The sequence below is a fragment of the Chaetodon trifascialis genome, chromosome 5 (genome assembly GCF_039877785.1).
Source record: "Chaetodon trifascialis isolate fChaTrf1 chromosome 5, fChaTrf1.hap1, whole genome shotgun sequence".
NCBI lineage: Eukaryota > Metazoa > Chordata > Actinopteri > Chaetodontiformes > Chaetodontidae > Chaetodon > Chaetodon trifascialis.
This window is the reverse complement of record NC_092060.1, coordinates 14,785,106-14,800,115: the sequence shown is the minus strand read 5'-3', so window position 1 is coordinate 14,800,115 and position 15,010 is coordinate 14,785,106. Positions and strand designations below refer to the sequence as shown.

Below are 15,010 nucleotides of genomic sequence, written 5' to 3'. Positions count from 1 at the left end.
CAAGGTTTGTGATGACAAACCATGATGTGGGACACCAGTGAAAAGTACACTACTTCAGCCAACCACAACCACTAAACAATTTCCCCTCAGGGATCAATAAAGTATTTCTGATTTTCTGATTTCTGATACTTAATGGGGATAAAATGTGACATTATGTATAGTGGAAACATAGGAAAATAATCAGACTGGTTACAGGAACGGGCTGCACGGTGGCGCAGCAGGTAGTGCGCGTGCCTCACAGCAAGAAGGTTGCCGGTTCGATCCCCGGGTCAGGTGGGGCCTTTCTGTGTGAAGTTTGCATGTTCTTCCCGTGCATGCGTGGGTTCTCTCCGGGTACTCCGGCTTCCTCCCACAGACCAAAAACATGCTCATTAGGTTAATTGATGACTCTAAATTGTCCGTAGGTGTGAGTGTGAATGCTTGTTTGTCCTTGTATGTGGCCCTGCAATCGGCTGGCGACCGGTTCAGGGTGTACCCCGCCTCTCGCCCATTGTAGCTGGGATAGGCTCCAGCCCCCCGCAACCCCGAAAGGGATAGGCGGTATAGATAATGGATGGATGGATGGATGGATGGTTACAGGAAGCAGAACGAGTGCCAGAAAAGTCAATATGGAACTAAAACATATCTCCTGACAGCTCTTTTATCAAACCTGCACGCTTACAAAATATGGCAGGTTGCAGTAGCTAACCCTCCTCGGCTATTTTAAACAAGATTTTTTTTACGTCAGATGTGATTGTAAGGGAACAAAATACTGGATACTGAGTGAATAAGTACTTAGATTTTATTTTCTAATTTAGTGGATGAATCTGTGATGCATTTAGAGACTGCAGAACGTCAAGACATGACTTTATTTCTCTTTGTCTCTAATCCTGAGCTCTCACCTACCTGTCTGGAGGAAAAAAGGACGAATTAACAGAAAGAACAGGCTGCTGTTGTAGTGAGAAGAATCCTCTAAAGCCGTGATGACTCCAGTGGGTTTATTTTTGCATTCCTCAGAAGCACCAAGCAGGTGTTGTTGTGCTTAACTGTAACATGGACCAGCGAGAACACTATTTTGATCACTCTGGTAATTAGAAAGACAAGGTTAAGACAGGAACAACATAAGATGCCATTATGATAACAGTTTGGTCAGGTGGAACCTCTCACCTTTTTCTTATATTCCAAACATTTAAAAAAGGCCAAAAAAAATGTAAACAATGTTGAGAGAACGAACGAAAGAACATAACAGCACCAGACACAAATAAACATATCGACAGAAGTATAAAGAGACGGACTGAATCAGTCCTCCAGCCTTAGCACCAGTACACATCCCCACTGTCAGTCCAGCAGTCTGGGGATGAGAAGGCAACGCGGTACCAAAGTGAAGGCAGTGTCGCGTTCAAGTAGGTACCAAAGTATCAAACCCTCGTAGTCTTTTGCCCACTTCTTTTGTCCTTTTAACGTCTATTGAGAGTTTGTGCCGAGCAGTTCTGAAGGAATGAGTGGATTGAGTCACTTTTCATCGTCCTCCACCCTCCCCCACTCCTCCAAGTCCTCCCCTTCTACCTCTCCATCCTCAGCATCTTCGTCCACATAATCACCCCAAGTATCATACACATCCCCTCCTTCATCGTCCCCTTCGTCGTCGTGTTCCTCTAGCAGGTGACCTCCGTACACTGGCTCATCCTCCTCATCCTCCACTATCTCCATCTCCTCCATATCATCCTCTTCCTCCTCCACTTCTTCATCGTCGTCATCATCATCGTCGTCATCGTCTTCCACGTCTTCCACCTCCAGCCCACACACCTCCCCATCCTCCACCTCACCGTCCTCTCTCTCGTCCTTGGAGGAGGTGGGGGTGGAGAATGCGTTCCCTTCAGTCCTGTCTGTGAGGTAAGACCTGTTGGAGGGGACGAAGCTCGAGGTAGCAGTCTTTGTGTTGATGTAGAGACGAGGAGGAGGCCCCTGCCCGCCCGTCACAGTCTGGCCAGCAGGGGAACTGATAGGAGCAGAACCGGCTCTTTTGGAGTCTGACCCCAGAGAGAGAGGCACAGCCATGGCCCCGGGCCTCATGGAGGTCATGTTGGGCACGTATTCGCGGATCTCTCCCGGCTCCAGCGGGTCAGGCCCACAGGGGTCGTGTTCACTGCAGGACAGCTTGCCATCCAGCTTGGAGATGAAGAGCATGCCTTCACGATGCTCCTTACAGTAAGAGCTGGGGCACATCTCACAGAACGAAGCTGCCTCTTTCCCACAGATGTCACACTGGTGCCATGGACACTCCCACCGACCTGCAGACAAAATCACTGTCAGTGCTAAGAAAGCATATCTTAGATATTTGACCATAAAGAGGCTTATAGAATGCAAAAAATCACTTTCGCATAACAACTGCTCCATCTTGAAATGCTCAAATTGGGTTAATGAGACTGTGAAAGTCCCAAGGTAACCGCACACTTAACCGAGTTTGAAAATGCATGTCTCCAGAAACCGTTTATTAATCATCACTTTGCCCAAAACACAGCCACTAAAAATGCTGCTGTTTAGTCTACTTTCATCAAAATTCAGCTCAACAATAACAAACAAATTTGTCGATATTATGATGAACAAAATCAGACTTTTTCTGGAACTTCAAACATTAAATTTAGCCTTTTTCATATTTGTTTCTAGACAGACTAGAGAAGACAATGTGTCAGTTACATACCCAGTCATCCGTTCTGTTCTTTCCTTATAACCACGTGCACTTTAGGACATTCAAAAGCATATAAAGTGTCTGGCTACTGAAGAATTTAGACAAAAAAGTAGCCATGGAGTACTATAATATGGGCTCAAAGTCACCCTGACACACACAGTCGCAGCCCTCCACCTCCACTTGCCTGCAGGCCTCTTGGCCAGGTTGAGGCAGTCAGCGTGATAGACCTTCGGGCAACCCGGCTTCTTACAGGACACTATCTGGCCCCCGTCGCCACAGCTGAAACACTCGTCTTCCCTCTCCTTGGTCACCTCTTGCTTGGTCTTCTTCTTCATAGGGACCTTCCTCTTCCCTTCCTTTAGTTTCAGTTTCTCTGCTGGCGGCTGGTTCTGAACGAGGAAACAGAAAGGTTACGAGGCAGCTCTTCTTTGAAGATGAAATTTCAGGCAAGGATAGTCAGAGGATCGCTGGAAGGGTGAAAATGAGGCTTTTACCTTTGGCCGGACACCCAGGAAACCGCTGCAGTTGGGCGCTCCACATTTACAGGCAGTTTTCCCATTGCCAAGACACTCCAGGTTGTAGTTGAAATTCAGCTCCACACCTAAAGTACATGTTGTGTTAGATCTACGCTGCTATGCTATTTGCATTCTCACACAATACAAAAAAAGCCTAAATGAGAAGCATGCCGTCACTCAAACCTTTTGGGATGTCTTGTAGAGCAAAGAGCCCCACCCTGGTGTCCCCGTTCACAGTCCACTTCTGAGTCTCACAGTTTGGCTGGCAGCAGTGGTTCATGAAGCGAGCCTGGTTCCCTTTGGGCCCGGCATCAATGATCCGGTCCTGAGAGAACAAAATCCAAACTGGTTTGCACCAAGCGTGTGACGAACATTATGAATGTGCTGCTAAGCAGTGTCATATACACAGCACTGTGTCTGTGCTCGTCAGGCTCAGTCACCTTGTCCAGTGTAAGCATGTAGAAGTTACAGATGTCGTTCTCCTGCGCGTGTCTGATCCTGGCTCGACATTCTTCTTCATCGATCACCTCCCCCACATATTCAGTCACAAAGGCTCCCTGAGAAGCAACAGGAAAAGAATGAGAGTAACAATTAATAACCAGAGAGGGATGAATATGAGTGTCATGGTCACACACATTTGTCACCACCTGATTTCTTCTAAAATACCTTCTTGATGTCCGTCACACTACGTAAACCCCATCCGCATGACAGCGTCCTGTAAATCTCCACAGGTGTGTACTGGCGCTTTGTGAAGGCCTGATTCTGACATCGCTCCCCCGCCGCGCACACCTGAGGGTGGCACTCGTACATCAGCATGCGATTAATGCACTCCGAGTCAACGCCGCACGGGTTCTCATCAGACGCCTTACAGTTACAACGTGGGATCTCGGATAGGTCAGCAGTAATGATCTGCACCTTCCCAACTGGCCGGTTTACCTGAGAGACAGAGGCAGGGGCATGAGTTTTTCTTTTTACCATACATCTCAGTGAAGTGCTCTTTAAATCAGGCTAGAAAATCCCAGATGAGCATGTGGTGACGCACAGTACCTTGATGTGCCTGTATGGAGGCGGTTTCTTGTCATTCTTTCTGTCCTCCTGAAGCTGCCTCATCTCCTTTTCAGCCTGGAGCTCTTTGAAACGCTCTGCTGCTTCAGTCAGGGCTTTAAAGACAAAACACAAACTTTATTCCTTAATATCAAAAGCAGGAACATGTTTTTAATAGAAAACACACAAACACAAGCACATACCCTTTTTGTACACTGCATCTGCACCCTTTCCCATTTTCTCGATGTTGTGAGTGTCACCCTCCATGTAGGGGAAGACTCTGGCCTGGTACGTCCACACAAAATCTTTGGAGCCAAAGAACTGCACTGGGAACTCTCCGACCTCATGCTTCATCCTCAAGATGTTATTTGGGACATCTTTGGCCAGACAGACCTCTGCAGGCCACCACCTAGAGAATTAGATCAGGTTCCACAAATGTAAATATGGGTACATCAGCTGTTGCTTAGAGCCACAGTGTGCACAGGAAACACGGTGTTGCACCCTTACCTGTAACGCCCCCATTTGACCCACAGTATATCCTTAATACGTGGCTTCTTTCCAGCTTTGCAGTCATTGCAGAACCAGCTGCCCTGAGGCATCTCCATATTCAAACATTCCCGATGAAAAGCAGCAGGACAGGCTTCACAGCACAGCAGACTGCCCCCTGCAAAAATTAAGCAAAGCACACAACACACTGATGAGTTTATTCTCATTATTAGTTCGTTTACTGCTTATTTCTCAGTGACTGGCCCATAAAATGTTCAGAGTTACAAGCGATGTCTTAAATTTGTTTATTTGCTGTATGACATTAGCTTAAATTTGCTCTGATGAGGCATTTAATCTACAACTAAAAGAGTGTACTCAGTAGAGTGCAGATCTCCACCAGGTGTGTCTGAGGTAATGATGCCTGGATCAGCTCTGACATCATCCAAATCAGCAGGTGTGAGTAAAACCTCCACCCACCACCCACCTGCATCCAGCTCCACCGTATGTCAAGCAGTGCAAGCTTCACAGAGGATTTGTTTTATTGTGTGTTGGATTGACTGTTTTCTAACAATTCACTTTAATGATGAGGGTTTTCAGTCATTTTAGACATTTCCATGTGGGCTGTAATGTCACTGCAGCAAATATTATGGGACATTTAAGCAGCAAAGCTAAAAACTGTATTTATAAACTAGACAGGACAGGGAAGCGGACTTAAGCTTTTAGCTTCTGATAGAATATTGTTATTAAAAACAGCTGTGATGGACTTCTCAGGAGGAGAAAGGTTTCACTGTTTGAACCTGGACTGTGTGCGTGACCTTTCGGTTGTGCAGAAGAACACAGAGCATTAATTATCATTAGATCCTGAGGGATCCCGTCAGCGCGTCGAGAGATTTAAATAATCAATGAAGTTACGCCGCTGTGCCGTGAGCATAAATGCACACAGTGTCTCTGTTGATGGGGAGATGCACTTATCGTTTGTGCTGAAGGGGGGTCGCTGCAAGTATTTAATAAATCTGCTATTAATCAGAGTATAATAATAATAATACACTGCTGGTTCAGTAGTATGTGAGATCAGTTGGGGACAGACAAACACAGGGAAAACCAAGCAACTGTGTGCATACAAACAGCAAATGACTGATCTATTATCAAAACTGTGATGGATCATCAGCTGATGTTCTGATTGACTTCTCATTTCAACACTTCAACTGACATGAAGCAGTAACAACGCACACAATGGAGACGAGGCATGAAGGATAAAGGCAGCGCATTCAAGTGAGTAATGATGGTGCTAAACTCAAAACGTTTTGACGTATTCTTTTCGAGTGGATCCTGTGTCTCAGACAGATTTCTGTGTGGAGACAGAACACAAATTGCAGGAAAAGCAATTTTTACAGATACATTTGCCAAGTCGGAGCATTTAATTGGAAAATAGGATGGGCCATTAAAATCAATTTAAAACACATTATTCCTGAAGAATAAAGCATTTCCAAAGCTGAATGCTGTATGACTGTATTTATATGGCGCTTTTCTAGTCTGACAACCGCTCAAAGCGCTTTTACAACACAAGTCTGCATTCACCCACTCACACACACACATTTGTACGGCGGCTAAGCCACCTGTTCACTACGAGCATTATCCATTCACACATGCTCGCACACTGATGGCACAGCGTCGGGGCTACTTTGGGGTTCAGTATCTTGACCAAGGATACTTCGACATGTAGATGAAGTTTATGTTTTTGTGTTAACATTTGAAATGTGGACAAAGTTTAGAAAGAGTGTGTCCAGATCCAAGTTGTTTTTTTTTTTTTTACAGTGGTAAAACTGTTTTGACGGCAGCGGCCAGACTTACCTTCAGAGCAGACAAAGCACCAGCTCACGTTGATGTGTTCATGGTTCTTGCATCCCTTGCGGGGAGTGAAGTGGTTTGGACAGAGGAAGCTGTTGTTTGCCAGCACCAAGCTGCCTGCTGCCATACAGTTGTCATTGGCATGATAGGCCACAGGGCAGCGTACGCATCGAGCCAACCGACCTACGCCAAAAACACAGGAGGAAAGATTAATCCATGCACATCTGGGGCTCTCAGTCCACTGAATACTCTGTGGGGTGGATTAGTGAATGAGATGAGTGCCACAAATCACAAGAAAGTAATCGTTTAAATATGCCAAGTTTAGCCAGTGCCTAGTCCACTCAAAGACTTCTGAGCCAAAATCCTGTGTAGTAATGGGTTTACAGAACCAGGTCAAATGGCAAAAATCCTTAACGACACACACTCTTTCAATGATGTCATATGAATAAAACATCTCAGGCGACCGCTGCTCGTGATGACACATAAGCAACGTTACCAATGTTATCACATACAGCTACCAGCCCACTGCTCCAGACATAAAAAGTTTATTCACCAACAAATCGCAGGTCACAAAATAGAAGGTCTATTAAAAATTACAAACGATGCTCAGTGCGTATCCAACCTAACCAGCCCATTAAAGCATACACAATGTTGCAAGTAGGTACAAAATAATTAGACATGTATTATCAATATAGCACGTAGTTTAAATCCAAAATTGGAGCGTACCTTTGGAGCAGATGTTGAGAGGATTGGTGATGTGGCAGGACAGACACACATGCAGAGGGCAGCGGAAGCCCTTGTTATGAGGCTGGGTGGCCGAGAAGGCCAGTATACAGTCGGTGTGGTAGAACTTCCCACACAGAGGGATCATACAGCGCTTCACCCCATTACCAGACTTCTTACACACAAAGCATGTGTGGACACCTGAAAGCAACAGAAAGGATTTCTTAACTCAAGTATGTCCAACACACCTGTTATGATCAGTGAGAGATTGCTTTCAGTGTCAGACACCAGGCACACCCACCAGAGTTGCATTCACGACAGAGGAACTTCCCCTTGGGAGCCGCTGAGAGGCCGATACACTGCGGGTGAAATGCTCCGTAACAGTGGCCGTCACACACCAGCAGGTCTCCCGTCCTTTCACACACCTGCACAGACACAGAAGCAAATGCAGAATAAAAAACATGTGCATCAATCAATGAAATGCTATCTGTAGAGCACCTTTCATACAGGTTAATGCAGCTGAAAGAGATTAAAAAGACAACAAAAATACTCGGCAAAAACAAGTTTACTAGTATTAATAAAAATAACACAGAATAGATGGACACCCTCTGGTAGATCTCACCTGACAGACATTCTCCTTTAAGGATGTAGCACCTATTTTCCCTTTTACATCCACTTGGGCAGAGAGGCTGTCATTCAAAGCAACAGACAGCACCTGCAGAGAAGAAGAAAGGGATACTATCACTCAAACACACAGCCACACTCATGGATTTCCCCTCTTGGATCAATGAGCGATCACTTAACAGCTGAACGTGCGCACCTCAGGTTTGGGAGTTAGTGTTCCAGTGTTGACATTTTGCTTCTCCTCTGCGCCACAGGCCTCCACCTCTGCCTCCTGCTTGGGGGTCTTAGATCCTTGGGGGCTGGGAGGTCTGTCTGGAGTGAGACCCTCGAGGAGATCTTTGCTTTCTGAGTGCTGGGACGCAGCAGCGGGGGCAGAGGAGGTGCTGGACACAGGCTTCTCTTTCTTCATGGATGCAACCTGTCCAATGTGAGGTTTCATTGTGTTTACATTTTTTGGTTGTTGGGTGGGATATGTGTGCAGCGGTTGTTTTTGAAGTACCTGAGATTTCCTGACTATCACTTTCACCTCTGAAGAAACTCCACTGTGTCGCTTTAGCTCCTGGGAAACAAACAGATTGTGGAATCGTTGAACATTTCCGAACACTAACTGGACTGTTTTTGTCCCCCGTCTCCCGCCACACTCACACAAAGATAGCTGGCTCGTACACCCCCCCACTGCCATCAAAGTCCAAACATACCTTCTTCTTTGTAGGAGGCGCAGACACTTCTTCTATAGTGCATTCCATCACCCTGTGCGACAGCTTCCTTGGCCTCTTTCTTTCTTGGATTAACAACCCTGCGTCTAAAGTCAAAATATATCAATAATGTATCGTCTCTTCAAACGTTTTTCAAGATCAAAAAATACACTGGCCGGCTACACTCATCTATTTTACATCCTACAGCAAGATGGTTCATAGAGACACACTTAAACTTATTTATTACCAGATTTTGGAGGTAGATCAGTTTCTTCTGCTGCCTCTGTCTCAGGGGAGGGTTGTGTTATGACTGGAGACACTGAGGGGGCTACGGGAGAAAGCTCGTCCTGAGATGGACTCTGCTCCGGCTCCGATGGCGCCTCGGCAGGCTCGACAGAAGACGAGGATGAGGACGAGGCTGAGGTAATTATTCCTGGTGCGGTGCTGAGATCGTGGAGTGCTGTCATCCCTGATGTCTGCTGTGTGCACACATGCAAACAAAGCACAAATATGTAGTTTGGCACTGAACGCACTGGGTGTGTTTATCGGTGTTGGGTGACAACATTTCACCTACGAGAGAGTAACACATTCCAATGATATCCTGTGTTTTCCAGACATGAAAAGTCGATCGAGTTTGTAAGACCATAACTGAAGGAACAATATGTCTATTTGTACAGAAGTACTCACAAAAGTGTGATTATAATGGTGTGTAATTATATAAATGATTCCATAAAAATCAATATTTCAGAGCAATTTACTTCACAAGACTGATTTTACTAAGTCCTGTGAAAGTACAGAGATCAGTTTTATGTAATGTTTATGCAGAATTTGAGATGGCAGCTGAATGTGACAGACATGCAGCATGCTGTTGACAAAATATGTCTGAACGCACTGTAACATTAAGGACTGAGGGAAAAACAAGTTTTAGACACTAAAAGAAAGGACGTCTTACCATTCTGGGAGGTTCTGAGGTGCATTTCTTTGATTTCTTTTTGGAGACAAATATTTGTTCATACTCCTCAGTTGACTCCAGGAGTCTTTTAGTTGGTTTTCGGAGGCGTTTGTTCTCTGAATTTTCTGTGTAAACACATGTAGAATGCATCTATATTTACACATGTATTCATTTGGCAAACACTTTCGTTCAAAGCAACCTACAAATGAGGTACAATCCTAGACAGAGCACATCAGGGAAAGGCCCCTGTGAAACAAATATGCAGGTCTAACACTTTCTTACTCATTTTATCATCGGTGGACAAACAGCTGCAGCAGTTTGTGTCTTACCAGCTGTGCTGCTCGTCTCTGAGAAGTACGAGGCCTTCCCTGTCTGCTTCTCGACTCCCAGATCCAGATCCGGTGACGCTCTCGTGGTGTAAGATCCGTTCATCTCAGCAGACAGCTCGCTCATAACTTCGCCCTTATTCTCAGCAGCCCCCTCAACCAACTGCCAGCGCTTCTTTGGAGCCACTGTGGATCCTGAGTTCCTATCGAGGTAGCTGGTCGAGGGATCCGCAGCGACGGGAGGATGAGGCCCAGGGTGGGCCAAGTCAGCGTGGCCGCTAACAAACTCCCTGCCATAAGCCAAGTCAGCCAGGTCTGAAGACAGGCCAGGTATGCTGAGTTTCAGTTTGGCAGGTAGCCTTTGTTTTCTGCGCTGCTTGTCCGAGTTCCCGCTCTTAGAGTGAACAGGAAAGTCTTCACAATGGAAAGTGTCAGCGGTCATGATAGCGTTAGTGCTGTTCTTGGTTTTTGCTGCTCTGTGCTGGGATGTTGTGGTTTTCCCTGACTGCCCACTCTCTGTTTTGACCCTCGGAGTGAAACCATCACAAGAACCCAGGTCTCCTCCTGTAGAAGTCGGGATCACCAGAGGTTCCTCCTTGATCAGGACTGGTGATTGTGGGACAGTCAGGGGTTTGCCTTCTTTCTCTCTGGTGTCATGTATGTCTTTCAGGAGCATCAGGAAGGTGCTGAATTTATAATTGGAATCAGGCCGAAATACCGTCACCTCAGAGTCACTGCTGTCCTCCTTCACAAGAGATTTGAACATTAGCTCCTTGGGATCCTGGAAAGCATCCATTGGGGACAGAGATGAAGACGTGGAAGAAGATGATGATAGATCTGGAACGTTTTCTGTCTTGATCTCAACCGGTTGCACGGTGGGTGCACGAGACCCCATAAACTTGGGCTTTATCAATGAGCCATTCCGAATTTGTTTCTTATCAGGCTTCCTTGCGCGCCTTTTTGGCGAGCTGTGATTGGCAGAGGATGACGCATTGCTGGGTGAGTCCCAGTTCTGAGACATTTCAGTTTTGATGGGTGCACTGGTAGGTGTGCTATCAGGACAATCATCACTGTGGGCATCTGTTGAAATTTGGCTTGTGGCCAGTGCATCTTTGAGATCTGTCTCTTCCTCTGCTTTGAGAGCTCTCGTCATCAGACGACTGCTAGCAGGAAGATTCATAGAGTGCTTTTCAGTTGAACTGTACGACACCTGATCACAGCTGCCCAAACTCTGTTCAGAGCTTGTATCTTTAGATGTCGATTTTTTTGTTGAAATGCTAGAGGAATCACAGGAATCTGCAGAGTGGGTCACTTTTTCAGTAAACTTTGCCTTAGCTTTAGTTGAACCCTGTTCTTTTCTGACTGATACCTCTATTGCAGACACTGCTGTGCGTTTAGGGCGATGGAGCATCGGAACTGAATCCAGGTCTGCATAAGGTGAGTCCTTGGGCTCTTCTTTCAGTGCACGAGTTGTAGTATGAAACTGATCGGCCACGTTTGTGATGGCAGATGACTCCTTTGATCCACCAACTATGTGACCAAATATGTCTGACAAACATTTCTTTTTCTTCTTACAAGCTTTGCTCTTGTTGGATTGAACTGCAGCAGAGTCTTTGATTGGATGGGGCTCATTTCCGTTGGAGGCCATATTGGGTGATGAGGGTCGACCAGTGTCCACAGAGACAGAGGGGGCCTCCTGTGGCTTTTCAGTGGGGAGTGGACTGGGCACACGCTCCTCTCCATTGACAGATATTGAAAGCACGCTTTCAGTATTCCTTTGTCGTTCTGGGAGCAGATACTCTGCTTCTGCCACACTGATTTTCCATGCAGTCAGTAAACTTTTGGGTATCTGCCAGGAACAGAAATAACATTCAAAACAATGCGCACAAGATGATCTGATATTCAGCCAGTGGTTTCGTGAATTTACCGTATACTTGTAGTCTTTCTCCTTCTGCTTCCCCCTCCGTCTGAGCACAGGTAGGTCTTGAAACTGATGGCCTCCTTCAAAAGGAAGAATGACATTCCCTGGAACCCAGGCACTTTCAACGATCTCCCCAATCGTCTCCAGGAAGTACATCCGACAAGGACGGGGACTGGGAACTGTAACAAAGTTAAAATAGTGGTCAACTTATTGATTACTTTACACACAGAGTTTAATTCCTTTGATAGGCATTAACCTGTCGGATAAAGGTTGAGTTGTAGGAAACAATTTAGTCAGAAAATCCATGTTGTAATCAAACCCTCTCACCTCCACTACTCTTTATGAATGAAACCTCACCTTTCATCTTAGTGTGGGTCCCCTGGTCTGGGTCACAGGTGATATGGCAGGGCCACCAAGGTCGTCTGTTGAATTTCGCCCACACCAAGTCCCCTTCCACGTATTTCACAGCAGGCAGAGGCTTTTTCTTTGGACTGTTGGACTAACCAAGACAATGAAAATACTTTAATATCTAATGCAGGCATTTCATATTGAATGCACAATGGCAAAATAACATCTCTGCCACCACTGAACTGACATTCTGGGTTATAACAGACTAAGAAACAAGATCCTCTTCTGCACTGTTTACTTAATCATCCCAATCCCAATGTTTTGTATTCATGTTTTAAATCTTTTGCTCCCTAAACACAAATCATTTCTGGAAGAATTATACTCAGGATGGCATTGTTACGGGTCAACAGGTACCCCAAGTATACTAAAATTATACTCAAATATCACTTAGACACAGCTGCACACCCGCTGCATTGTGATGGAAATACATCACCAAGATAAACTTTGACAAACTCAATCAGCCTCGTTGGTACAGATGTTATAACGTTAGTATCCCAGATGTTTCACACTCACATTAGAGTTGGTGCCAGCAGGTGAAACAAGTCCAGGGTCAACAGGAGAGGTCAGTCCACCATCACTGTCTGATTCCTCACCCAAACTCCACCCATCTCTCATAGTGATTTCTGGCAGTGCACTTGGGCTTAGTGTGGGGTTGAGTTCAGATATAGTTTTGGACATCAGATTGAAGACAGTAGGTTTGTACACTCTTTTGTCCGCCCCTGAGCTGCATGTGGTCTTACTGTCAGCAACAGTTCGGTCCTGACTCAGCTTTGGGGAGTGGTGAAAAGGTGCGAGGTCCTCACTGCTACTGTGCTCCTCGTCCTCCTCCTTAACGTCACTGCTGTCAAACAGCGTGGACTCAAAATGCAGGTAGCCATTGGGGATGGGAGAACAGCGGTCCAAGCTATCCGGACTGTGAGGGGAGAAGCCATTTCTCTCTGCAGAGTCCCGCAGAGTCTCCGTGGGCTCTGTGTCATCATTGCTTGGAGAAGGAGGCAGTTGGACTGCCGGTGCCTCAAACTCATCATCATCACTGATTGGGCTTGCACAGCGCAAGTGGTTCCTAGTATAAAGGTCCCTCTCTAGTTCAGGCCTACTGACCACAGTGTTCAGGTCCTGCAGCCTCTTCAGCGGGCTGTAGCAGTGAGATCGGTCTGGTTGTTTGAGGCTGGAGGATGGCAGTTGCACGGCTGATGGCTGGTCTGACCCATGCCTCACAATGCCACATTGGTTTCCATAGGAAGTGCTCACAAGACCATTGCGGGGCCTCTGTTCTGGCTGGCCTGAGCCAAACACTGAGCCTACCCTAACAGCAGGTCTGTACTGATTCATGTTGTCACGGCTATATCCTGTCAAAAAGAAGAGGCAGATTAGGTAAGGGAAATGTGCCATTGAAGTTTCTCACCAACTACAATCTGTGGGGGGTGTTGAGCCTTGTGTACTGTACATAACAATAAAGCATGCTGGCAGATACATAAAAACATTGCGGAAATGGAGCGGCAATCACATCGAGCCCGACAGAAACCTGTAAAGGAGCATACCAGTCATGGACTGTGCGCACACACACATATACACACACATTCTAATAAGCCGACATTGCATGGCCTCCGTACTAGAGGCCGGTCGGACGGCACAAGACAAAACACAGAACACGCTCGCTCCTTAACCACATTTCATTCACAAACCACCAGAAAATAGCCCTGCTTAGTCTGATGGCTGAGGGTCATGGCGATCGCTGACTCGTACAGTCAATGGAGGAGCGCTGAGGCTGTGCTAGAGGTGGTGACACTGAGCCATCACAGTGAGTGGCTCACACAAACAAGCTACAGCCACACACCGACATAGGAAGCTACTATTAACTCACAAAAAGGTCTGATCAGCACCAAGTTCACAACACTATCAACACGTGGAAAAAGGCGAAAAACTCACCATTTGGAGGTCGGTCACCGTGAAACCAACAGCGGACGTTTGATAATGTGGCACAAAGCGAGTATTTTTCTCGGTTTGTGAAAGCGGATCTGCACAATCCCAGCTGCAGCAGCACTAGTAGTAGGCCAAGGCACAGCTCTCATTCTCTGCGCTTCATCGCCTCATCAGCGGCGGCCCCCTGAAAAACTGTCACCTTAAATACAAAATAACAAGGAAATCTCCATTACGCTGCAACACCAAGCAGCGGCGAAATTCAGTGTGCCACAACCGGTCCCCTAACAGCCACAGCAGCTTATTTACTACATGATTTTTGCCTGCTGTCGAAGTGCCCCCGGTTAGGCTGTGTTAAAACAAGCCCAGACTGACTGTGTTGGTGAGCAGCAACCAATCGGCACTGCTACCCAACCCCCCGTCTGCAGAGGGCCGTGACTCTCACCCTCCTAACACACACACACACGCGCACACTTCCAAGCACGCACGCAGCATACGCGTGCACGTGCGCGGACGTCCAGGTGAAGTTTATAATAGTCAGTGGTGAAAAAAAATAACAGTGCGTGACATAATAATTGCGAATGAATGACCTATTTTAGCAGTTTGCCCCATTTCTGCGCATCTGCTCCATTGTTTCTCAGTTCGTCTCTGGTGGAGGTGTAGGCCTCGGTGTCTGTGTGTAGCGGCAAGGGAGACCGAGAGAGCGAAATGATTGCGCTGCGCAAACAGCCACACGGCCTCTCTGGTCAAACCGAACTCCGTGCGCCATGTTGCCTCTCCACAGAGTCCTCTGACATGAGGAAACAGGCCGCTAGGCGCTCAGGAAAACAAGATAAAGACAGTCAGTGTGGCTGCAAGCGGGCATAAGAAGCGGGTTATT

The 15,010-nt window shown here is 46.5% G+C and overlaps 1 protein-coding gene across 1 annotated transcript; it reads right to left on the bottom strand.

The window, feature by feature from the left end:
• Positions 1 to 764: 764 nt before the first annotated feature.
• nsd1a (nuclear receptor binding SET domain protein 1a) lies at positions 765 to 14,542 on the bottom strand. Its single transcript, XM_070962599.1, has 23 exons — positions 14,140 to 14,542; positions 12,724 to 13,559; positions 12,160 to 12,301; positions 11,809 to 11,981; positions 9,885 to 11,730; positions 9,556 to 9,680; positions 8,851 to 9,082; positions 8,607 to 8,710; positions 8,408 to 8,467; positions 8,105 to 8,326; positions 7,907 to 7,999; positions 7,586 to 7,709; positions 7,288 to 7,485; positions 6,565 to 6,744; positions 4,735 to 4,891; positions 4,431 to 4,636; positions 4,231 to 4,343; positions 3,850 to 4,119; positions 3,624 to 3,740; positions 3,367 to 3,508; positions 3,163 to 3,269; positions 2,853 to 3,057; positions 765 to 2,270 (listed from the first exon to the last, which is right to left on the bottom strand). Exons 2-23 carry the CDS (start codon positions 13,540 to 13,542, stop codon positions 1,492 to 1,494), a joined length of 6,414 nt encoding a protein of 2,137 aa, XP_070818700.1. The 5' UTR covers positions 13,543 to 13,559; positions 14,140 to 14,542; the 3' UTR covers positions 765 to 1,491.
• Between the last annotated feature and the right edge of the window lie 468 nt (positions 14,543 to 15,010).